Source organism: Falco punctatus (assembly GCF_963210335.1).
Source record: "Falco punctatus genome assembly, chromosome: 18".
In the NCBI taxonomy this organism is placed as follows: domain Eukaryota; kingdom Metazoa; phylum Chordata; class Aves; order Falconiformes; family Falconidae; genus Falco; species Falco punctatus.
Window position 1 is genome coordinate 3,784,378 of NC_137598.1, and position 23,512 is coordinate 3,807,889.

At 57.6% G+C, this 23,512-nt stretch overlaps 1 protein-coding gene across 5 annotated transcripts; it reads left to right on the forward strand.

Annotated features, from left to right (window-relative positions):
* Nucleotides 1-117: 117 nt before the first annotated feature.
* Nucleotides 118-21,784, forward strand: RNF41 (ring finger protein 41). 5 transcript variants are annotated; one of them, XR_013924326.1, is made up of 8 exons: nt 118-269; nt 2,502-2,682; nt 15,039-15,151; nt 18,057-18,328; nt 19,163-19,298; nt 19,554-19,657; nt 20,151-20,678; nt 20,782-21,784. XR_013924326.1 is itself a non-coding variant. In XM_080368521.1 (8 exons), the coding sequence occupies exons 4-8, from the start codon at nt 15,062-15,064 to the stop codon at nt 20,500-20,502; spliced, it is 954 nt and encodes a 317-aa protein (XP_080224647.1). In that variant the 5' UTR covers nt 118-269; nt 2,502-2,682; nt 5,438-5,622; nt 15,039-15,061; the 3' UTR covers nt 20,503-21,784. The 5 variants fall into 5 exon arrangements, 4 of the variants coding, with proteins under 4 accessions (XP_080224647.1, XP_080224649.1, XP_080224646.1 ...); XM_080368521.1 differs by adding an exon at nt 5,438-5,622 and having other exon boundaries at nt 20,151-21,784; XM_080368523.1 differs by having other exon boundaries at nt 15,039-15,262; nt 20,151-21,784.
* The last annotated feature ends 1,728 nt before the right edge of the window (nt 21,785-23,512 follow it).

Here is a 23,512-nt window from a genome sequence, read left to right on the forward strand (position 1 = left end):
GGCGGGTCCCAGGGGGCGGTAAGGAGGAACCCCCGCCCATGCCCCGCCCCTCGCGGGTCATGGAGCCCGCCCCGACCAGCGAGTTCTGGCTCCTCGGCGCCTCTCGACGGCCAGAGCGCCGCTTCCGGCCCGCGGCGGGGCGGGAGCTTCCGGCGGGGCGGGGGTTGCGTAGCAGCGCGGCGGGGCCGGGCGGGGGGAGGCGGTGGAGGCCGCGGCCGCCCCTCAGCCCCGCGGCGTCCCGGAGCCGGCCCGGGCCCGGGCGGCAGGCGGTACGTGGGGTCGGGGGGCTGTGGGGCGAGGGGGGGCCAGGGCGGGAGCCGGCTGGAGAGCGGCCCGGGGAAGGAGCCGGGCCCGGCGCGGGGGGAGGCCCTTGGGGCTGGGGGCGGCCTTAGGGGCACTAGGGGGCGGGGGGACATGCGGCCCCGGGAGCCATGCGGGGGGGCGGCTGCCGTGGGGAGCACCCGGGGGGGGGCGGCGTCTCGGTGAAGGGCCGTGAGGGTCCCTGTGGCACCCGGGGCCGGGCTGGTAGGAGCCCGGTGCTCCGGGGCTTGTGTAGGGTGGAGGTCGGTTCCGGCGGGGGGAGGGCTGCTGGGGGTGGGTACCGCTTTGGGAGTGGGCGTGAAAGCCCCCAGGCCGTGGGGGTAAGTGGGGAGGGGGGAAGAGCCCCGAGGGGGGGGCACGGCCCTGGCCCTGCGGGGTCTTTGTGCGCTGTGGGAGCCCGTCCCTGACACCCTCGGCTGCGTCCTGAGGAGAATCTCTTGGCTTTGGCCTCCGGCAGCATGTCGTGTCCCCCCTCCCTCCTCCCATCCTGTCGTCGTTGTGTCCCCCCCCCCCCATCCTGTCCCCCCATTGCGCATGTCCCCGGCTGCCAGGACCCGAGTGGGCTCGGACACACTTGTGGGGCTTGGCCAAAGGCGGCCAAAAAGGTGGAGTGAAACCCAAAAACCGCTGTGGCCTGCGAAGGTGCTGGTCCCGCCTGAGCACCCAGCGCCGTGAAGACACCCGGGCTTCGCCGGCTGTTCCTCGCCTAGTAGCTTTTGAAGGGAAGACTTTAATTGTGCTGAAAGTTGCTCCGATGACAAATTACTTGCAGCCTCTGGGTGCTGCTTGGCGTGGTGAGGTTGGGGCTGGGGGTGCTGCCGGGTGAGGGGTGGGGAATCCCCTGCGCAGCCCTGGAAGGGGAGCGCCTGTCGCTTCTGACACAGGAATGTGGGGAACGCAGGCGGCTTCCCTCAGCTTCCCTCTTCTCGGAGGCCTGACCTGCGGAGCACATCACAAGCCTGTCTGCCTGTTTTGAGGAGGGTAGGAAGTAGAGGGAAGTCGGTAATTAAATGGGATAAGGCTTTATTTGCGACGAGGTTTTGCAGAGCAGGCTATGTCCTGCTGCTTGTCTCGACTGTCAGCACCTGACCTCAGTGGCATCTTGTCTTACAGGAAGGGCCTCAGCCTTTTTTCGTACAGTTTTAGGTGATAAATGAAAAAATGTACAAAAATACAACAGCATCAGGTAAACTTCTTTGTTGCAATAACGACAAAGCGGCTTTTTGGGGGCTTGGCGTCCTCATGCCTGGTTCTGTGCGGTGGTAACATCCAGGGGTGTTTCTGAGCTGCTTTTATCCTTGTTGCCGAGACCAGCAGATGAAACCAAAACGTCTTTTCAGATCCAGGCTTCCCTGCTGTCAATTTTTGCAATGCTAGAGCGAGCAGAGGAGTTGCAAGAAAAACTTGGATTTGTGTCAGAAGATCTTAAGGTGGCATTTGGGGAAACTATTTTTAGCAGGATTGCGTAACTTAAAAGCTGAGATTTTACCTACTGGGCAAATATTTCTTTCCTTGCGCACGAGGCACTCCAGCATTGCAGCAATCCTGCTGGGAACTCCTCTTGTCCGAGCTTTTCCCCTGGCTGTGGGAGGTGGGGGTGTAAGGCAAGCGGAGTTCTGGCCGAGGGCTGGAATTCCCGAAGCAAAGTGCCACGGGGAGGCAACTGATGTTTAAATCGCTGGCTTGGTCGTGTTCAGCCTGACGAGGAGGCTGGGAAGCGTGAGGGCTCTCCAAGACTGGAGGGGCTCCGGAGGGACCCTTATTCTTTCTGTTTAAATTAAAAAAATTACTCTGCCTCACCTTTATTTATTTTTTTTTTTTTTCACATGGTTGGAAGACAAAGAAAGGAGCAGTATGAGGTGCGGTGGTGGTTCTCTGGTCTCGTGACCAACTGTGGACCCTTGTCCGCAGGGGAACGTGTGTCTGCGTCGGAGGCTTGTGTTGCAGGGGGTTCTGCACAGTTTATTCTGCTTTTTAGGAGAGTTGCAAAGGCTCCTCGGGAAACACAGGTTTCCCTTCTGTGTGGTGGAAGGCCTGGGTTCATGTGTGGAGGAAGAGAAGGTGCCTTCATCTGGGTCTGGAGAGGGGGTGAAGGGCAGGGCACAGCCTCCCACCTCCGTTTTTACCATGCTCATCTTTCCTTCCTTTTTTTTTTTTTTTTTTTTCCCCCTCATGACCAGATCTGTCCTGTCTGACCTTATGACTCCTGCATGGCAGTGGCTCTTGGCCCTTGAAGAACGACATTTTAAACTGTAGAAGAGGAAGGGGAAAAGATGGGCCATTGGGAGCGTCTCCCTGAAAAGAGTAAACCCAGCCCAGCCCTGCCTCTTTGCTACTTAGGGAGGAATTCTGCCACAGAAGGTAAATCAAGCACCTCTCAAAATTTTATCCATCTGTGCACAGGGGATGCGTTTAAATCCTTCCTCCACGCACGTGGAGCCTCCGACACGTGAATGGTTAGAGTTACATCAGCAGTTTTCTGGGGTGTTGCTTTATATACACTCGCAGGGCTTTCGGTTGGCTGCTGCCAATAACTTTGAAGTCGTTTATCTGAAATCTTTGGTTTTGCTCTGTTAACAAGGAAGGGCTCTGTCTGTCTTGACGGCCCCGCTGTTGCAGCTGACAGCGCAATGTGTACGGCTGTTCTCCCAGCTGGTCACTGCCTGATCTCTCCCCCAGCAGATTTGCCTAGATCACCGTTTAGAGATCGCAGCCTGTGGAGGTTCATAGTGCAGGACGCAGCTCTTGCTCTAAAGCCGTTAAAGGATCTTTGTTGTACACGAATGTCTACAGGGAAGTAGCAAGATCTTCCTTAAATTTCAGAGGTTTGACATAAGTCCTGCCAAACTGGCTTAGAAACTGCCCCTGCCTGATTTCTCTATCTCTTTATTTCACTCGGTGCTCTGGAAGAAGGGCAGAGACTGGAATTCCCAGAGCACTCTTGAAAGAGCGAGGTTCCCCGTGACTTGCAGGGAAAGTGCTTTGTTAACGAAACCCACTGATGAGCCTGGAGTTCAGGAAAGGCATCCCAAAAGGCAGCAGAGACAGCTGGAGGCGATGCAAAGTGAGCTTCAAACGGAGCTAAAGGTACAAGCACGCCCGAGTTTCGCTGCTCAGCGGTCTCTGCCTGTGTTTTCTCGCGGATCAGTCGCCTTGGTGACTGGCCAGCTGCTTGTGTGGGCTCCTCGCCGCAGAAAACAGGAAACACTCCTGACTGAATGGGATCCGTGCTGTTCTGCTGCGAGGATGGGATTATTCACTGAGTCTAAAGAGATCCCTCGCATCCAAATGCTTTAGACCGAAGGCAAAAAGCTCTTTGGTCTTCTTGCCTTATGATTTCCACGTGGCAGCCAGCCTGGGCTTGCTCGGTACGGCGGTAGCGCAATCCAAGGTGGGTCTGACCGGGAGCGTGGATGCTTGGCCGACCCGCGTGGGCCAGGCTGCTGAGCTGTGTCAGCGAGGGGCTGTGGGGAGCTGGGACCTCTTGGGATGCTGCTGGTGGGGGCAGAGGCTCCTGGGTGTCCTCCTGCCTGCCAGGTCTGCCTTCCTGCGGCAGGGACCAGGGCACCACGGTGGCCCCTGCTTAAATCAGCTGCCCAGCGTGATTTCCTTTCGCTTCCACTGCTGGGGGCGCGGGTAGGGTTGGGAGGGGACAGGCTACGGCCGGAGCGGCGATGCAGGATGCTTTATCTGAGTGTGCGTATTCAGGTGTTTTGCTGGCTGCGACTCGCATCTGCTGTTTCTGGGAGGGGGGGGGGAAACCACCAACCATAAAATAGTTAAATTTCGGATTTAGGCTTTTCATTTTCTTGGTGCCTTGACACCTTAAGAAACAAGACCGGAAAATAAAATGCTTGGCAGAGCCAGGTAAAGCTGCGCCGTGTGATTCCAGTACGGCCCCAGCTGTTCACAAGCGGGTTGTTCCACTTATCTAAAAAGGGAAGCCCACCTTGCAGACCCTCGTCGTCCTTCTCTGCCTTATCTGTAGCCGTGAACACTCCAGAAAAACCACGTCTCGTGGGCCTGGCGTGTGGACGAGGCCCCATCCCGGTCAGAGCCTGCCGGTGTCCCTGCAGCTCCCCAGCCCGGGTTCCTGCCTCTGGGCTGTTGGTGGCTTCCTCCGGTTTTGCTGCATCTGCCTGTAGACACACTGTGGGCTGCGGCAGCGTGCTGCACCGCATTCCTCCGTGATTTCTGGGGTTTGTGGGATGTGTCAGACCTCAGGCAACAGATGGGGAGGGCAGCCAGTGCCTCAGCAGCTGGCGGCTTGAGTAGTTTTTAATGGGAACTGGGACCCCGAGTCACAGGAGCTTGGTTCCTGCCCAGGTCCCTGGTAGGCAGGAGCTGTTGCAGCCGGAGCGCGAGCAAAATAAAAGAGACTTTGCAGCGTCCAAATGCAGCAAGTGGGGAAAAATATTCTAAGCTCGTAGCACAACAAACCCAGGAATGTGTGGCTCTGCCTGGATCTGGAACGTTTCCCTTCTGATAAACTTGGGGTGCGGTTACCTGAGGCTTGGCAGGCTGCGGTTCTGTGCGTACCCCGCTCCCGCGTGTGACAGTGGCAGCCCTCGTGCTGGAGGGGGAGGTCGTGGGGAGGGTCTCGCCCCGGTGCTGCAGCTGGGGGACAGCAGCCTCCACAAGGCAGGCGGGTGCTCAGCCAGGGCAGGAGACAAAAGCATGGGTGTAGCCATGCAAAGGAGTGCGTCCCCCCTCCTGTCCAGGTATTTTTTGAGAAATACAATGCTGTTTTGTGGAAATCGGCCACAAGGTTTCATTCCCCAACACGGAAGTGGCGCTGACCTTTGAGTCTTCTCCCAGTTATCCCAGCGTTGTTGCATATCTGGGGGGTTTGGTGTGTTATTTCCACCCCTTTGGCAGTCTTGACTGTGGCATCAAAGCCCCTTCACGGCGCCGGAGCTGGAATTCCTGACCTTTGGAAGGCCGTGATCGGAAGAAAGTACAGAAGGGAGGTGACAGGAATTGGGTGGGCAGCTCAGTAGCTCCAGGTCAGGCCACCCTGTCAGAACGTCTTAATAAAGAGCAGACCTCCATGTTCCCAAAACAATGTGTGATTTTTATTTTTATTTTTAATTTTTTTTTTTTTTCCCCCCCCCAGAAGCTGTTGCCGTGGCTTAGCAACCTGCGGCAACAAACTGCGTTCCCCAAGCTGCTCTGTTGCGCTGCAGAGGCTCGCAGTCCGCTGCCGTTCTGGATCCTCCTCTTCGTAGGGCTGTAGGACTTGCCACAGCGCCAAGGACGTGGCAACCGGGGAGATCTTGTCACGTTCCTTGCGGGCTGAAGGTAAGGGTGCAGGAGCAGGGGTTTCATCTGCTCTGTGGATGTTGCTCCCGCTCATCCTGCAGTTCTGGAAGAGAGCTGCTCTTGCAGTTTTCCAGCTGTGGAATTGGGGATGGGATGGGTAAAAGCTGCCTTGTGCCAAGCGAGTGGGCTCTGCTGCAGGCAGGAGGGCTGGGGCACCGCAGAGCTTTGCCTGGGCTGCTTGGCTGTTTTTTCAGATGAGCCTTGCCCGGTCCGAGGAGATAATGCCCTCGCCCCGCGGCTGCACCCGGGGTTGTCCACCTCCCTGTTAGATCATCCTTCGCTTCTGTAGGCGCAGAGGTGACACTGGCGGCACAGCACGGATGTCACCTTGGTGTGCCAAGAGCCGCTCCGCTTTCAGCAGCCGCCTCAAGGAACTTCCCAAAGATTAGGGTTTGGGTTTTTTTTCTGGGTTTTTTTTTTTTTTTTTGCGCTTTCCTTTCTTGTGGTGGCTGATTTCCAGTTCTGCCCCCAGCCTCTTCCACTTAAATCCTTTCAATGCATTAAAAATATGGAAACGGGATGAGGTTGTTGGGTCACAGTGGGGAGAGACCACAGACCGGCTGGGTTTTTTTGGTACTGGTGGCGTCGTTTCACATCGTGGGATTTTCAGGTCCTGCCAGCGTTGGGCACGATGCCTTGGGTGTTCCCGGGACTATCAGTCGGGCTTTAGTGATCCAGAAGAGATTCCCAGCGTAAGGAATGGCTTTGCTGGGTGGCAGAGCCCTCTAACCCGATTCTGCAGGGGTTAAGCAATAGGCGCTCCTCAACAGGTTGTTTGTCCTTCCGCCAGCTACCGAAACGAGATCTTTAACATGGGTAGGGCCTCAAGATTGATGTGTTTTCCTCCTATTATACAGCCGAGAATGATTGTTTAACCCCGCTTTCCTTGTGATCTTGTTTGCCTGCATGTACTTGGGCAAAAGCTTCCTTGACTTGTGACTTCTGGAAAAAGGAATTATTTTTTTTTTTTTAATTTTTCCCATTGGGAAGTTTTGTTCCCTGGCTAATTTCAAACAGAAGATCAACACTGGAGGAGAAATCTTTATGGGAAGAGCTGCTGAGATTTTTACTCTCAATGCTTTTGGCTTTTAATTAGCAAATAATGAGTAATATTTTTCTGTGTTTTGCCTGTGGCCTCTTGAGTCAAAATACCCTGCACTAAAACTTTGGGGATTACAGTCAGCCGTTCCTGAAGTCTCTGCTAGGTGGTTAAAACACTTGGAAGAAACACCTCCACCCAAGGAAAGTTTTAGGCCTGGGGGAATATCGATTATTTCAGGTGTGGGAGGGACTGCAGCGAGTGTGCCGAATCTGTCGGGTTTTCTTCCTGCTGAAGGAAACCCGGTTTGGAGAAGGAATGAATTAACTCCTGTCACCATTGTTCCGAAACAAGTACATGAGCTCACCAATTATGTTGAAGCGGGTGGTAACCCTTTAAAGGATTAGTCAGCAAGAATCAGGAGAGTAGTTAGCGTTGGTTAAATCAATCAGACCCAGCTCCTTGCTGTCGTCGTTCGGTCCGAGGCTGGAGAGCGGCGGTGCCGGTCTGCGTGCAGACCTTGAGCGTGTCGTGCTGCCGTATCGCGGAGCGCAGGGGCTTGCTGGGCTCTTCCCCGGAGCTGGAGTTGCTGTTAGGATTGCTTTGCTGGCTTTTCCTGTGAGTGGAGCGTAAATTACTTTAAATTGCTGTCTGCTTCCCCGGGTATGTGCAACAGCAATTAGAGGCCCTGTGCGTTAACGCTGGAGAGGAGCGAACGAGTCACGTTTCAGCTGAGGCTGGCGGAGTGATCAATTTTCTTTTTTTGGTGGGGAGGGAGTGCTGCTGCTTCATGGTGTCATTAGCGGGGTGGTTAATTATGCATATGCCGAGCAGGTGGTGGTTACTGGTGGTGTGCATGCAGGCAGAACTGGTTTGTTGTATCTCCGGCTCTTCACCGGTTACTCTCGGTGGAGAAACTGAAGTCGGGCAGGTGAAGCAACCGGCCTGGCTTGCAGACCAGCGCTCTCCTCTGCGCCAGCGGTTTTTTAAGATTGTGGGCTGTAGATGTCTCAAACGCACGCAGGAATTCCTGGGAAAACCAGTAAACCATGTGGGCTCATGCCACACATGCAGGCAAGCCAGGTGCCAGCGCAGTGGGAAGAAGCAAAGGAACAGGCAGAGCCATGCCACGAATCTGACCCTGCGGCTGCTGCGTCACCCCTCTGGACCTCGCCGGTAGCGCTGAGCGTGGGGACGGTGGGGCTGGGGGTCACCCACGTGGGGTGGACTCTGGACCTCACTTGATTTTGCTCCTGGCTTTTGCAATCGGATCCACTCTGTCGAGCAGCGCGTAACACGGGTGAGCACGGGCTGTGATTTCGTACCAGCAAAGTCAGGGTCGTGATCAGAAAGGCCAGGAAGGTCTGACGCGCATCAAGGCTGTAAACGCGGTCGCTCGGAACGGGCTGGCCAGGTCTGTGGGGCTCGATGGAGCTGGCGAAGCCCTGTGGGGTGAGGGGAGCGTGGTGTGGAAGGTGGGTGGCTCCCCGCCTGTGTCTCCCGAAGCTCAGCGCTTGTTCTCCTCGCTGCCCGCGTGTTCCCGTAACGCAGAGCCGTGGTGCTCCCATCCGTGCCCCTTGCCGGGTGTGCAGCCCCGGACGGAGGAGCCGTGGGGGGATGTGGCACTGCTGGTGTTGCCAGAGAAGCTATGGGGTGGATGTTGTGCCAACTCTCCCTCGCCGTTAAATCCTAACGGGGCCCGTGTCTGAGCAGGGAGCTGGTAGTGCCAGATTAGGGCAAAGTTTGGATTTGTGCTCGGCCTCTGTGCCAGCGAGTGCCCGCTTCGGTTCCCTGCCAGCGCCGGCAGCGCAGGGGAGCTGCTCCGGCCAGGAATGCACAACAGGCACTGGGCTTGTTTCTGTCCTGCTGTGTTTAGAAACTGGGTCGCTGGACATCTAGGTCAGGCAGAGGGGCTTCTAGCCAGCTTTAGATTATGCTGCGTGTTTGGATTCAATATTGTTCTTGTTAATCTTCCTGCTCTTCCTTTCTGGGGTGACGCTGGGGCTGTTCACGCTGGCCGATGGGTCCCCAGTGCCCCACAGCTGCTGGGTGGCTCTAGCCCTGGAGCAGGGTGGCCTGTGCTGGGCGCTCACCTCGAGGACGTGGCTTGCAGCAACCCAGCAAGTTTGCCGCATGTGCTCTAAAGTGCCCAGACGTCAGATGCCAGGGGCCGTAGCGAGCGGTGCTGGCAGGAGGGCAGGCAAGTAACCACCCGGGCTTGGCCAGCGGCCGCCGGCCAGCTGGGCTGCACGAACTGGGTCACTCGCAGGAGAGCGACAGACCGTGGCATCTTCTGCGCGCTGTGGCTGGGCTGGTGAATCCTCTCCGTCCTACGGGAACAGGCTGCTGTCACCAGAGCCAGCCCTGGCTGCTGACCTGAGGGGTTTCCTGTGAAACTTGCACCGTGTCAGGTCAGTCGGGAGCCGCTTTAAAGCCGCGAGGTGCGGACGTGGGGCCAGCTTCAACACTGGTGACTCTTCCATCTTCCGTCTGCTTGTCGGACCGGTGATCCGGCTGAGCACAGCCCTTTCGCCTGCGTCCTGGCGCCAGCCTGATCCCAGCGGAGCAGCCTCCTCACCTGGCTGGGGTGCTGGAGCCCAGCAGGTGCTTTCTGCCAAGCGCTTGAGCCAAACGCCAGCCCCCCAGCAGATGGGGGGGGGCTCCCTCCTGGGTGCCCACAGGGTGACAGGCTGTCTCGGGTCTTCTGCTGTCCCACCGGCGGTGCGGGACAAGCCTCTTTTCTTGGTGTGATCTGAACTCCTGGCAGTGGAGACCAGCTTACCTGGATGCAGGTCCTGAGCGCTGGTAGCCAGTCACTGCAAAATTCTGACTTTTTTTTTTTCTTTTTTTTTTCTTTTTTTCTTTCTTTTTTTTTTCTTTTTTTTTCTTTTTTTCTTTCTTTTTTTTTTCTTTTTTTTTCTTTTTTTTTCTTTTTTTTTTTTTTTTTTTTTCAGTTTTTGGGTGACTTTCCCACCCCGTTGGAAACTTTCCAATGTCAGCGAGGCTGCTTCAGAAACCGTGCAGCGCCCCGGAGATGTTCCGTATTTACTCACAGCAGGGAAACAGAGACAACAAAGCGTGGTGCCCCAGAACACACACAGTGCAAACCAGTGAGAAGATCGCTGGTGTCCTGGCTCCCATGCTGGGCTTTAACTGCTACAGAACAGCCCCTCTTGCATCCATATGTTGTTTTCTCTCCCTTCCCTCCCCTCCCCCTCGTTTTCTGGTTTTAATTCTATTTCTTTTGGCTCACAAAGCTGATGAAATTAGGAAAGATTATTAAAACCACCATTGCTCACAGAACAGGTTTCTTCCGAGCTATCCCAGCTGCAAAGCGGCTCAGTATCTGTTGGCAACACTTATATTGGAATTAATGAGAAAATGGTGTCTTTTTTTTTTTTTTTTTTTTTTTTCCTGAGAACCAAGCAAAGCCTGGTGCCGGAGACTTCCAGCACAGGCTAATTAAGTTTGATTTGTTTTGTTTGTTTGTTTTTAATTTTTTAAGGGATTCTGTCTGGTCTTCTGTATTTTCACAGAAGGGATGGGCTTCCCTAGTGAACTGGCACCAGATACTGGCGCAGGAGAGGGGCTGGCTGCGTGGATCTGCTGCTAGAAGGAGCACAGGCAGCAGAGCTGGCAGATGCTGCCAGGGGCTGGTGTCCCCAGGGAGGAGCTGGACACCTTGTGTTTGAAGACGAGACCCTGGGGTGGTTGCTGCTCATCATCCAGTCCTTGGCTCTACTGACCATTGTGCTCTGATTTTTTTCCAGGCGTATTTTTTGCCATGTGTTTAGTAGGTAGGTGCTGGCTCCGCTCCGACGATCGCATTGTTCTCGCTGTTGTTTTTTTTGTTTTTGTTGTTGTTGTTGTTTGCCTTGGACCAGGTTGCTTTATCTGGGTGAGCTCTAGCTGCGAGTGCAGAGTCGTCCCTGTCGCCCGTTCGCTTGGCGCAGCGGTGTGGGTTGAGGTGGGTCGGTGTCTCTTTCAAACCTTCGCCTCCTCAGGCTCTGGGGGCCTGGGGGGGGGAGGTTTGTAGCCAGCACATCGTTCGTGTGGGTGAAACTCATTTCCCTTCCGTGCTGGTGTCTGCCTCTGCGCTGATCCTTGCTCGCATTGCTGACACTCTACTCATCAGCTCCTGGGAGCTGAGTCAGTGTCTCCCGACAGCCTGGCACGTGGAGCAGGTGGAGGTGTCTGCTCCTGCCCCGGGACCCACAGCCAGCTCTGCACTGGTGAGAACTGGTGAGATCTCATGGAAGATGCTGCTTTCCCAGCAAATCTCTCTAGGGCCAGGCCCTTTCCAGGTTGCTCTGGATCCTTGCCCAGGTGTGCTTGTAGCCCCAAACAGCTGTTGACCGAGGAGAGCTGGCTGCGTGGGTGAGGAGGAGCGTGGAAGTACAACCCTGCGAGCTCCAGATGAATCAGCCTCCCTGTGCCGGTGGAGCGGGGAGCTCCTCTGGAGCCAGTAGATGCTGGCTTGCTCCACAGACTGTGCCTGGAGCAGTCAACCAGGCAGAAAGCTTGGCTCAGACGGAGTGTCTGGGATCCAGCAGCTTGAACATATTGTGGCAAAAAGGAGGGAACATGTGAACATGTGCTTTGGGGGCTGTGGAACAAATCCATGGGCTCCCATGCAGACATTTTAATACTTTTTTTTTTTTTTTTTTTCTCCCCCCCCCCCCCCCCCCTCCCCCGAGGAGGAGGGGGAGCTTTTTGAAGCCATTAATTTCCCTTTTGTCAACAGAAAAAATTTTATCAGCAATGAATTTTCCTCTGCGGGCAGGAACAGCTAGTTATTGTGCTGGAAGACAGCACAATAACACCGTGGAAATCTTATCTGTGTGGTTGCTGCTAAGATGAAAGAGGGGCAGATGTGCTTTGGGTCAGAGGAGCCCCAGCCTTGCTCGCTGTGATCCCGCACGGCCGTTTGAAGGGCAGAGGGAAGCTCCTGCCGGGCAACTCGAGTGAAACCCCTTTTTTTTCCCCAAATTTGGAGCAAAACTGCAATGCGTGGTGCAGGTAGGAATGACTGTTCTGTGACCAGAGTAGGGGAAGCTGATGGCGATGGGTCTGCCTTAGCTCTCAGGTGTCGTATTTGTTTATTTAAACGGTGGGGTTGTGGGGAGGGTGGAAGAGCAGCACAAGCTGGGGGTTGAGGTGGGGTGCTGGCCCCTCGGGAGCTGGGGGATCCCTGCCGTGGGGATGTGACAGGCTGCCCTCGCTAGGGAGTGAGTTGTTGCCTTCCTCTTCCCTCTCCTCTACTTCCCCAAGGGCTTATTAGGAACCTTTGTCTGAGCTGGTGGATGTTGAGGAGGCTTTGGGTAAGGGTAGGAATGTCAAAGCGCTTTTGACTTGTTAATTACTGATCCTCTCTGATACCACCCAGCCCTTGTTGCTATGTAGATCTCCTGTGTTGAGCAGTGTGCAGGCACTCGGGAGTCCCCAGGCCAAGAAGATGACAATCTACAAAGATGAGGCAGGAGCCTGATGACGAGGAAAAGCTGGGGGGAAAGTGGCTTATCCCAGCTTTTCTCTGTAATTTGGGCTAAACCCCAGTTCTGTGCCTGGCCTCTGATCTGTGCGAGCTTATCCCCTTTCCCTGCCCAGCCCTCGGGATGGTGCTGGGGTCGGGAAGCTGCGCAGGATGGGGAAGCTCGTTTGCTGAAATCGGGTATAATCGGAGGTGGCGGTTGCAGTTTCCTGCGGTAATTTCCTGTAACAGTGGGTTTGTCTGGGATCCTGCTCAGCCTTTGCTCCCCTGTACTGCGTCTTGCCTGTGTTGCAGATGGTTTGGCTCGACTTCCCGCTGTATCCAAGTGCCTCCACCAGCCCTTTCAGGAAAGGTATTTTTCGAAGCCCTTTGTGCTTCAGTTCAGCACATGACGGATCCCGGCAGCCCGTGAATCATCGCCCATGCCGAGCAGCGCTGCGCAAGTAGGGCTCGCTCCTATTAGCGATGCGATATCCTCTTCGGGGCCATCCTGCAGGTTGCTGAGCCCGGGGAGGAATGTATCCAGTATCCTGCGGGGCCAGATCATTAATTCATCCCTGGATCTAGCAGGATTGGGTTGCCAGCTCCATCTCACTGGAGCATTTGCAGATGCTTTCAGCTCTCCCGTTTCTGCTTCGCGATAGCAACAGGGTGCTGCTTGCTTCAGTGTGCTGGCAGAGCCCCGCTGATGATCTCTGGCAGAAGGGGGAAACAGCTGGGTCGAGGAAGGAGAAGAACTCAGAGGCACTGGGACTTGTGCAGGTGCTGAAATGTTTTTGGAGGAAGGTTTGATGTGGCTTCTGTTTGGCAGATGGCGAGGCTGGTTTTCAGTGCTCGTCTTTTGCCCTCCGCTTGGCTCTTTCCTGGGTGGATGCGAAGACGTTTGCCCAGCTGTTTGCTGGAAAAGGATGGTGCTGGAATTTGGAGGCTTGGATGCAAAAGACAAAGCAGAGGTGCTGGGGAGCGTGGTTCTGAGGCAGCAGTGCCCAGCGCCGGCCCGCTTTGCTACCCTGGTGCCTGTGCAGGAGTAGGTGCTGTGTCTCCCAAGCAGAAGGAGAGGGCAGGCAGTTCGTGGAGCTGCTCACGCATCCGGAGATGCATTGAGATACCAGGGCATGAACCTGAGCGTGGAGCGACAGCGAAGGTGGGAACGGTCCCAGCAGGAAAGCGAAGCACCTCTGTGGTGGGGGCTAGCAGGCTGTGTGGGTGCTGTGGCTCTGCTGGCAGCCTGGAGCTGTTGTGCTGGGTCTTCCACATCCACGTTTGCCCTTCCAGGTGGTTTGAACCCGATTTAAATGTGTTGGAGGTGCTGAGACTTGCAGTGTGAGTGGCTGCTGTAGGGATGGGAAGGAATTTGGGTCCCTTCCCAGTGGAGGAGAGCAGCACGTGTCCAAAGGCAATGGGAAGGTTTAAGAGCAACCGATACTAGTTTCTTGGAGATCCCTTCTCCCTGCAGCCGTTAATCTTATCTGAATTGCAAACTCTGACACAGGGACTTTCCCCTCCCCAGCCTCTGTCAGAGGAGTCTGTCTGTGCCCGCTCTGCGGTAGCAGAGTATCCATACGTACGTGTGGAGCTGATTTATTATCCGACTTCCAGTGTCCGGCAAATTATTAAAAGTCCGTCCCTGCTGCCCTTTGACTTGAGGAGGGTCACAAAGACCAACCGTGCAGCGATTGCGTTACCTGCAGCCTCCCGTGCTGTCCATCCATCGCCTTCTCCCGTGCTGCTCCCCCCCGTCGGCTCTGCTGGCCACGTCTGTCTGGAGCCAAAGCTCCTTGGGCTGCGAAGAGCTGGCTGGGGCATATGTGGCGTCGTGCAGGCAACTTGGCCGAGGTGCAGGAGCTTGGCACCGCTGGCCACATCTGGTTGCATGGCCACATCTGGCTGCGGAGCAGCAGCAGAGCCAGTTCCTACCTGCCCTCCAGAGCAAGCCGATGCTCCTGGTGTTTGTGCAGCTGGAAGTGCTGCCGTGCCGCCGTCTCCTCGCGGCGTGGCCGGTGGCTTTGGAGCCTCACGCAGTGTCCGCACGTGCCCTCGCACCCCTCCTGGCTCCTTGTTTGTGTTTGGGGTGGGGGCTCCTTTATCTGGAGTCAAGTGCGGTGTGTGTCTGCGGGGCTGTGGCGGTTTATCACCAAGTTTGGTGGTGGTGAGAAGGGAAGAGGAGGAGCTGGCTCCCCAGTGCAAGCCGCAAAGGAACCAGTAACTGCCGGTGTGTGCTGGGGCAGAGCTCAAGGTCGGCCCCTGGCAGGCAGCGTGAGAAGCTGGTGAGAAGCTGGTGAACAGTGTTCCCTGGGAATGCCGTCCTCGGCGGGGGGGGGGGGGAGGGGGACTGGGTTCCTGGGGCTGTTCTTGGTGCTGCGCACCCTCTGTGCTGGGAGCAGGAGCCCCCCTCTAGCGAGGTCCTCATCCAGGCGCTGGCGCACATCCCCCTGCTGAGCCCACAGGACTGTGCTCGCTCTGCAGGGGTGCCCCTGCGTGGTCCTGGGCTCTCCCAACCAAACACAACTGTGCAAACCACCCCCCACCCCAAAACCCGAACCCCAACAACCACCGAGCAGAAGAACTGCAGCAGGATTCTCCCACGTGCGTGGGAGGGAAGCAATGCCGGCAGCGCATCGGAACGGAGGAGCAGCTCAGCACACACAAGCGGGTGTGTTTGCTTCCCTCAGCACCCTCCTCCGTACCGCGCTCGGCTGTGAGCTCCCGCCGTGCCTGCGGCTACCGCAACTGGTCACACTGGGAGGAGAGAGCAGGAACTTGGGAACCAGGATGCTCTGAGGGCCGGGATCTGCTCTGTCCGGACACCACGGGATGCTCAGCTGCTCCTCACCGCTGTTATTTTTTTTTTTTTTCCCTCCGCAGGGTTCTGGCATCAGTGATGAGCGATGGGGTATGATGTAGCACGTTTTCAGGGGGATGTTGATGAAGACCTTATATGCCCCATCTGCAGCGGGGTCCTGGAGGAGCCAGTTCAGGTAGGTTTCTGTCTGAGCACTGACTGTGGCTACTGAAAGCCTCCGATTGCAGCTCCAGACTTCTAGATGTCTTGATCAGATGCTGGGCGCCGCACACAGCGTGTGCATTAGGTGAGCTCAATGGATTCTTAACTTTCCTACTAATGGTTTAAGGCAACAGCACGGGTAAGGAAGCAGCAGCACCAGGGATAAAAGTCTGCGGTTGCGGGGGTTCTGGTGGAAATGAGCTCGAGTCCTGGGTTTGAAGGATGCCCTGGTGGGGGAGGAAAGAATAAGCTCGTGTAGCGACAGGTTTCCCTTACGCTCTCATTTCTTACTCCCTCCTTAACTCTGCCAAAGCTCAGTGCAGCTGCCTACCAGTGGTGGTGTCCCAAGGCAGAGATGGCAGCAGCTGTGCTAAAACTTGGCCCTTGCTTACAGCTTTGCGCTTGCTTGACTCTCTCCGCTTCCCTGCGCATGTGCTGCTTCCAGGCTACACAGCTGATCCGTTTTACTCGCTGTTGGGAGCCTGGCTAAGCTCCTACCACCACACGTAGCTTGGAGGATGGACAGACCACAGCCCTGGTACCGGCACGCTGCTCTGCCCGGGCCTGGCACAGCCGGGTTGTTTGGATCCTCCAGCTTGCTCTGCAGCTTGTGCAGCCGCTCAGGGAATGTGGAGCTGCTGCTTCCACTCCTCCCTCCGCTCCCTGTGAAGCAGAAGGGCTGTTGGACGGGGCTTTCCCGTGAGGTTTGGTACTGCGAGCTCTTCCAGCGTGGCGTCCCTCCGGAACACTGCGTGGTCTCCGGCCCCCCTCTACCTCTCGGTGCTGGAAGGACTATATTCATCACTGTGTCTTGCAAAGCCCCATTACTTGGGGGGAAATTAAAAGGGGGCTTTTAGCCCCCTTGCCAGTGCTGACCGGAGTGGAGCAGAGCTGCCTTCTGCGTGGGACTTTGTCCCCCTGCCCCTTCCCCTCAGGGTCTGCGTGCCACCAGAGCCGTGGGCTGGGTAACTTGCCACCCTCTGCATAAATCCAGCTTCATTTGAAGTAAAAAGGATTAAAAGAAAACTGAGCTAATCTGAAATGTGTGGATAATTATTGCAGTTTCATTGCTTAATAATAAACTGCATCACAAAAGCTGTGATTTGTGCCGTGCTGGCAAGCTGCTCCGTGGGGATCCCGGCGAGGCTGGGGCTGTGTGCCACAGCCCTCCCTGTGCTGGTGGGCTGGGGGTGTTTGGAACCACAATCTATTGTAGTTAAAATTGTGTTGTTAGCACCTTCGAGCTACGCTAATCTGTTGTGTCAAACAAGCTTTGATTTTTTTTTTTTATTTTTTTTTAAAAAAGAAAATAATCTGTCAACATATGAATGGGCCATCACGTAAATCAGAGGGAAAGTTGCAGCTTGCTTAAGCAGGTTTATTTAAATCTCCTTTTGAGAATGTGATATCACAAACTCCCTTGTTCCCAGGCTTTTCTCGAGCGCGTTTAGCAGCCTGGTGGTTGTGTGCCAGCCCTCCCGCTCCTGCCAGCGCCGCAGGAGCTCAGAGCTGGGCACAAGCCTTGGTTTGAAGGGGGCAAATTTCTGAGGATTTTTAACTTGTTCCTCCCTCCCAGTGAGGTCCCTCTGCCTGCTCAAAGCAGGGATGCCTCCAGTGCCATCTCGGAGGGCTCAGGGGCCGTATTCATCCCCAGGATTCGAATATCTCCACAGATGGAGATTCCCCAGGGCCTGTCCCTGTGTTCTGGGCATGGAGTGACTCCCTCTCCGCAGTATCCAGTGAAACGGGTTTGATTTATCGTCTGTCACATCCCCAGTCCGCATTTGGTGATGCTGGGATATCCAGATCGCTAAATCTCAGCCAGGGTGGGCACAGGCTCGAAGGGATAAAATGCCAGGAGAGGAGCAGAGGGACCCAGCTCTGTGGAGAGCCGAAGCCTGGGAGAGCAGGACTTGAGGAAAACACGAGGGAGAGGAGCGGCTGTCGCTGTGCCGCAGCCCGGCACACGCTGCCGTGTCTGACACGGGCTCGGAGACGCCGCGCTGTGCTGCTCGGCTCGAGCTGCGTCACCGCAGAGGCTGCACGAGCTCCCGAGATGGTCCTGTAGCTTGAAAAGGTGAATCCTGATTCGGCGTACGCCCTGCACTCATTGCCTGCCTTTGGCGGCTGGTCCAAGGCACCGAGGGAACAGTTTGTAAATCATCTTAGCTAACCCTGAACGCGTCTGACCTTCCTGGGACTCGGAGTTTCTGCTCCGTGGAAGAAAGCTCGGCGTTGTCCGAAGAGCTGGCGTCTGTCCTGCTCCCCATCCCCAATCTTGATACTCCTTCAACTGCGCTTGAACGCAAGAGCAGAGCCCAGCTGTGTAAATAACAGTGAAGTAATGTTCTCATCTGCCCTGGAAAAATGTTTAAATTTAGAATCCTGATCTGTCTTGGCCTCTCAGGTCCTTCCAGGAGGCAGCGTTACCTGGGACAGAGCAGAGCCACTGCTCTGGGGGGTCCGTGCCCTGTCCCAGGGAGCTGCTCTGCTTACGAGAGACCACGTGTCTGGGGGGAAAAGTACCTTGGTGGGGTGGGCACACAAATTAAAACCGGAGGAGGACGAAGGTGTGGGGACTGTTTTTCCAAGGGAAGGGGAGGATGGTGCTGCGGCAGCGCTTCTGGCGTTGTAGGGGAAGGGGCCGTGCACGGCTGTGGTCTCTACAGCTCTGCCTTTTGGTGTCTTGTTCCCCTGCGTGGGCATGGTGCCTGCTTTTGTAACAGAGGTGCCTCTTCCCTTTGCTTTCCTCCCCCAAGGCGGCACGTAGCTGCTGCGGGAGCCTCAGAAGGCTGAGAGCTTTTCTCTGGCCAAGGTTGTCCTCCAGGCGTGAGCCGGCGGGTGGGAGTAACGCGTGGCTGTTCTCTGCCCCTCCGCAGGCTCCTCACTGCGAGCACGCCTTCTGCAATGCCTGCATCACCCAGTGGTTCTCCCAGCAGCAGACGTGCCCCGTGGACCGCAGCGTCGTGACGGTTGCCCACCTCCGTCCCGTCCCGCGGATCATGCGTAATATGCTCTCAAAGCTGCAGATCACTTGTGACAACGCTGTTTTCGGCTGTACGGCGGTTGTGCGACTTGACAACCTGATGTCTCACCTCAATGACTGCGAGCACAATCCCAAGCGCCCGGTGACTTGCGAGCAGGGATGCGGGTGAGGATGGCCTGGGGGGCTCTGCCGCGGAGGGTGGGCAGAGCAGGGGCCACGGGCTTGGAGAAGGAACCTGGGGTCGGGTGCCTGGCACCTTTTGGCCCTCTGGGTGCAGAGCTCCAGGGGTGGCAGGGCTTTGAAGGCCTGCGGAACGGCTCGGGAAGGATGGTCAACCCCATTTCTTTTTTAAACTTGGTTCGAAGCCCCTGGCTCTTCAGCTTGTTGCTGGGGCTTAGGTATCAACGGGATGCTGGAAACGGGGTGCTGGAGCCTTTGTGAATCCACCCAGAGCTACTCCAGCCCCCTGGGAAAAGTTCCAGCGTGAGCTCTGCTCCCTCCTAAGTGTTGCCCAAAGCCGGGAGCGCTGGGTCTGGCCTTGGCACCTGTGCTCTCGCTGTCGACGTCCTTCCCACTCACGTGCCGTAAGCATCCAGCCAGGTGGTGACTGACTGGTGGCTTGGAGACTATCAGATCTCCGCGGATGAAGTCAGAGACTGGATCAGGCCCACGGGCTGCCTAGTGTGGGACCTGGTTCCGAGCCCCGAGCGCTTTGGAGGAGGAAAATCCCCGTTGCTTGCCAACCTGGTGGTGGTTTCTTCCCCAGACCATTTGGCTTGGCCACGAGACCTGGCAGGGATCAGGCTTTCCTACACCGCGCGGAGGTCGCGGCGCTGGGCTTCCCGGGGTCTTGGCAAGTCCTCCAGGACTGGATTTGTTGTGGAGACTGTTGATGTGGTTATGCCAAGTACTCTGGTGTGTAACTTTCCCTAACGTGAGGCCTCCCACCTTTTTTTCTTTTTTTCTTTTTTTTTTTTTTTTTTCTGTAACGCTCCGCAGCTTGGAAATGCCCAAAGATGAGCTGCCAAACCACAACTGCATCAAGCATTTACGATCCGTGGTGCAGCAGCAGCAGACGAGAATCGCCGAGCTGGAGAAGACCTCGGCAGAGCACAAGCATCAGCTGGCCGAGCAGGTGGGTCCGTGCGCGCGAGGGGCCGGCTCGCCTGCTTGGGCCCCCAAAAAAGTTTTGTGGATGAAGAAAACGGCTGCGGAGCTGCCCCAGCTGAGCGCGGTTGGGGCTCTGCTGCTGCTCAGCACCTCATCCAGCCGCTGGGATGGTGGCTGAGCCAGCGGGCAGCAGGGACACGTGGTGGGCTCTGGCCTTGGCGACGTGCAGCCACGGTGCTGAGCCCTTTGTGCCAACGGTGCTGTGTCCTGCCTCTTGCAGAAAAGGGACATCCAGCTGCTGAAGGCCTACATGCGCGCCATCCGCAGCGTCAACCCCAACCTGCAGAACCTGGAGGAGACCATCGAGTACAATGAAATCCTGGAGTACGTGCTGGTTCTCGCGCTGCTCGGGGAGGAGCTGGGGGGTTTCCAGCTTCGTTGGGGTGGGATAGGCCGAGAGGGGGTGAAGTGCCTTCCGAGGCGGAGGCGCGTTTTGAGCAGAAAATGCTTCGCAGAAGCGCAGGGGCAGGTAGTTGCGCGGGGTGTTTGTGCTGGGGAGCGGCGCGTGAGCTGCTTGCACAATGGCTTGGGAGCATTTTTAGTTTTCCACCTGCATCCTGCCCGGGAGCAGGAAGCTGCCAGATTCCTTCCTCCTTCTGAGAAAGGCCGGAGGAAGCAGCTTCTCATCCCGCCCCTTCTGTGGGTAGCAGAGCTGAACACCGCAGCCGGGTCTTGTGGGGGTGAAACAGTGGAGGGAAGCGGGGAAACGGAGGCATTCCCCATCCAGCCTGGCTCCCGCGCACGGAGCACTTCCCCGATTTTGGTGGGAGCCACCACATGGCACTGACCGCTTTGTCCCCCCCGTGTCCCTCACCAGGTGGGTCAACTCCCTGCAACCGGCCCGGGTGACGCGGTGGGGCGGGATGATCTCCACGCCGGATGCGGTGCTGCAGGCCGTCATCAAGCGCTCGCTGGTGGAGAGCGGCTGCCCCACGTCCATCATCAACGAGCTGATCGAGAACGCTCACGAGCGGAACTGGCCGCAGGGGCTGGCCACGCTGGAGACGCGCCAGATGAACCGGCGGTACTACGAGAACTATGTGGCCAAGCGCATCCCCGGCAAGCAAGCCGTGGTGGTGATGGCCTGCGAAAACCAGCACATGGGCGAGGACATGGTGCTAGAGCCGGGACTGGTGATGATATTTGCACACGGAGTGGAGGAAATTTAAAGATTTGGGAAAAGCAACGCTTCGTGCTGACGAGGGAGAGGAGGGGGAAGGTGCAGAGGCGGAGGCTGGGGGGAGCCGGTCAAAGCTGCTGTTCCCCCAGTCGCTGACGTGGTTTTTTTTAGGGCGCTGCTCCCTCGAACCTCTCGCTTGCCGGCTGAAATGATTAAATGCCTCCGGTAAATACTCCTCACACACTCGGCCCAGCGGTGGGCACACACTGCAGCCCCCTCCACGTTTGCCCCTTGCAGATCAGCTTCCCCGTTCGATGTCTTTTCAAAGGAGAGAAGGAGCAAGTGCTCCGCACGCACTGCCAGACTCCTGGACCCATCCTGCCTTTTGGTGCTGGTGCCTCTCCCAGAGCTACTGCTCCCGCCCGGACCCAAAGGCCCAGCTCGGCTCTTGCCATGGACCGACCCCCCGGCAGCTCTCGCCTCTCCGGTGGCCGAATCCTCCTCCCTGGGCTTCTTCTGGATTTTCCGCCTCGCTCTCCGGTGTCTCTGCCACTGGCTCCCCCCAGCCTCACCTCCGACCGTGCCCCACGGCAGCAGCGGGGTCGGCTCCCCCCAGCCGGGGGGCTGGGGAAGGGGCTTGGCCAGGGGCGTCCCCAAAGGGGGCACCGTCAGCATCGCCCCCAGCACCGTGCCTGAGCCTGATTCCCCCCTGGAGCCAAACCAGCCGTGGCCGAGCCCCCCAGCACCCACCGAGGGGACATGGGGCATGGGGGGCCCAGGCTGGCACGGCACCCCGCCGCCCTCGGACCCCTCTCTCCTTGCATGCCCCAGCCCCTCTCCTCCCCGGGAGAGGCCGGACCCCCCCCCTCGCCCCCCAGCTCGCAGCCCCCCTGGGTGTCTCCCACTGTCCCCCAAGACACCATCCTGCTCCGTGTTTGCCAGCGTTTGGCTCTGCTTTCTCTGCTGTTACTGGTGGTCCTTTTCCAGACCCTCGTGATTGTGTTCTGTATTTTTTTATTGTCTTTTTTTTTTTTTAATTATTTTATTGTCCTTTTTTTTTTCTTTTTTGGCCTTTTCTTATTTCCCACCGCCTCTTCCACCCCCCTTTTTATTTTATTTTTGAAGTACCATGGACAGGCACCTCAGAACCTGGTTACGTTTACTTGTTGGGAACTTAATTTATTTGCATTTGTTTAATTGTTTTTTTTTACAGTACTTTCTCCTCCGGTGCCTGTACCGCTGGGATCCAGCCGCGGCTCAGGCCGGTGCCCGGTGGGGCTGGCGGGAGGCCGGGATCGAAGTGATCAATAAACAGCGTTCTGGTTGCTTTAGGGGGGTCTCGGTGCCTTGGGGCGTTGTGCCAAGAAGGATATGGGGTCGTCTGACAAAGGGGGTCCAGTCCCCTGTGAAAAATACGGGGGGTTGGGGGGGGGGGGCTCTTCCCCATCCCAGGGAGCTTGAGGGGGGTCTTCCTCCAGCCAGGGGATTTGAGAAGGTCTTCCCCATCCCGGGGGTTTGAGGGGGGGGGTCTTCACCAGCTGGGAGATTTGAGGCGATCCTCCTGATCCCAAGGGGTTTGAGGGGGGGTGTTTTCCTCATTTGGGGGTTTTGGGTGTATTCTCTCCATCCCGGGGGTTTGGAGGGGGGGGTCTTCCCCATCTCAGGGGGTTTTGGGGGGGTCTTCCCTATCAGGAGATTGGAGGGGGTCCTCCTAATCCCGGGGGGTTTGAGGGGATCGTCCCTATCCCAGGGGGTTTGAGGAGGGTCTTCCCCATCTGGGAGTTTTTGAGGGGGTCCTCCTAATCCTGGGGGGTTTGAGGGGATCCTTTCCACCCCAGGGGGTTTGGGGGGGGGGGGTGTCTTCCCCATCTGGGGGTTTTGGGGAGGTCCTCCTAATCCTGGGGTTTGGGGGGATCCTCCCAATCCCAGGGGGTTTGAGGGGGGTCTTCCCCATTTGGGGTTTTTGGGGGGATCCTCCCCATCCCAGGGGGTTTGAGGGGGGTCTTCCCCCATCTGGGACATTTGAGGGGATTGTCCCCATCCGAGGGGGGTTGAGAGGGGTCTTCCCCATCAGGAGTTAAAAGGGGGGCCTCCTAATCCTGGGGGTTTGGGGGGGATCCTCCACATCCCATGGGGTTTGAGGGGGGTCTTCCCCATCTGGGAGTTTTGAGGGGGTCCTCCTTATTCTGGGGGTTTGATAGGGGGTCTTCCCCATCCAGGTGTTTTCAGGGGGTCCTCGTAATCCTGGGGGTTTTGGGGGGATCCTGCCCATCCCAGGGGGTTTGGGGGGACCTCCCCATCCCGGGGGGGCCGCGCGTTGGCCCCGGGGTCCCTCTGGCTCTTTGTGCCCTGCGATCAATCCCCGCCTTTCCCAGGCGCTGCTGCCGCGACCCCCCCGGGAGGGTCGGGCCGGCCACGGGGGTCCCGGGGGGGTGGGGTCTGTTGAGGGTCCCGGGGGGGCTCCAGCCGCTGTTCCCGGCTCTGCAACCTCCTTGACGTGATCCCCCAACAGGACTGCGCCCGCCCCCCAGCCCCGCTGCTCCCGCCGTTAAAATAGCTACGGGGGTCGGAACACCCCCGCGCGTGCCCCGTGCCCCCCCCCGCGGCCCTGTTCGCGGCGACCCCGTGAGCCCCCAGCAAAAGCAGAGGCAGCGTCACGGACAGGATTCGAACCTGTGCGGGGAAACCCCATTGGATTTCGAGTCCAACGCCTTAACCACTCGGCCACCGTGACTCCCGCGCCACCCTGCGCCGCGCTCCGCCTAGACCGGGCCCCGCCGCCGCCCGCCCGCCCACTCCGGCCCGGTGACCTCACACCGGGACCCCCGCCGCCGCCCCGGGGCCCCCCCGCCGGGCCCCCTGCCCCGCGGGGCGGGGCATCGCGCAGTGTCGGGGCGGAATCGGCAGGGGGCGCTGCGGCCCGGCCGCGCCGGTACCGAGCGGGTAGCGCTGGCGCACATCGCGGGCGGGAGAACGTGGCGCGTCCCGGGGGCGGCAGGGGGCGGTAGAGCGGGGCGGGGCCGGCAGGGGGCGGTAGAGGCGCAGCGCGGCGCGGGGCC

Excerpts from the sequence above, each read along its gene's own strand:
- RNF41 (XM_080368521.1), top strand. The coding sequence starts at position 15,062 with ATGGGGTATGATGTAGCACGTTTTCAGGGGGATGTTGATGAAGACCTT. Across the intron at positions 18,329-19,162 it reads ACTTGCGAGCAGGGATGCGG|CTTGGAAATGCCCAAAGATG; the intron begins GTGAGGATGGCC and ends AACGCTCCGCAG. Across the intron at positions 19,299-19,553 it reads AGCATCAGCTGGCCGAGCAG|AAAAGGGACATCCAGCTGCT; the intron begins GTGGGTCCGTGC and ends TGCCTCTTGCAG.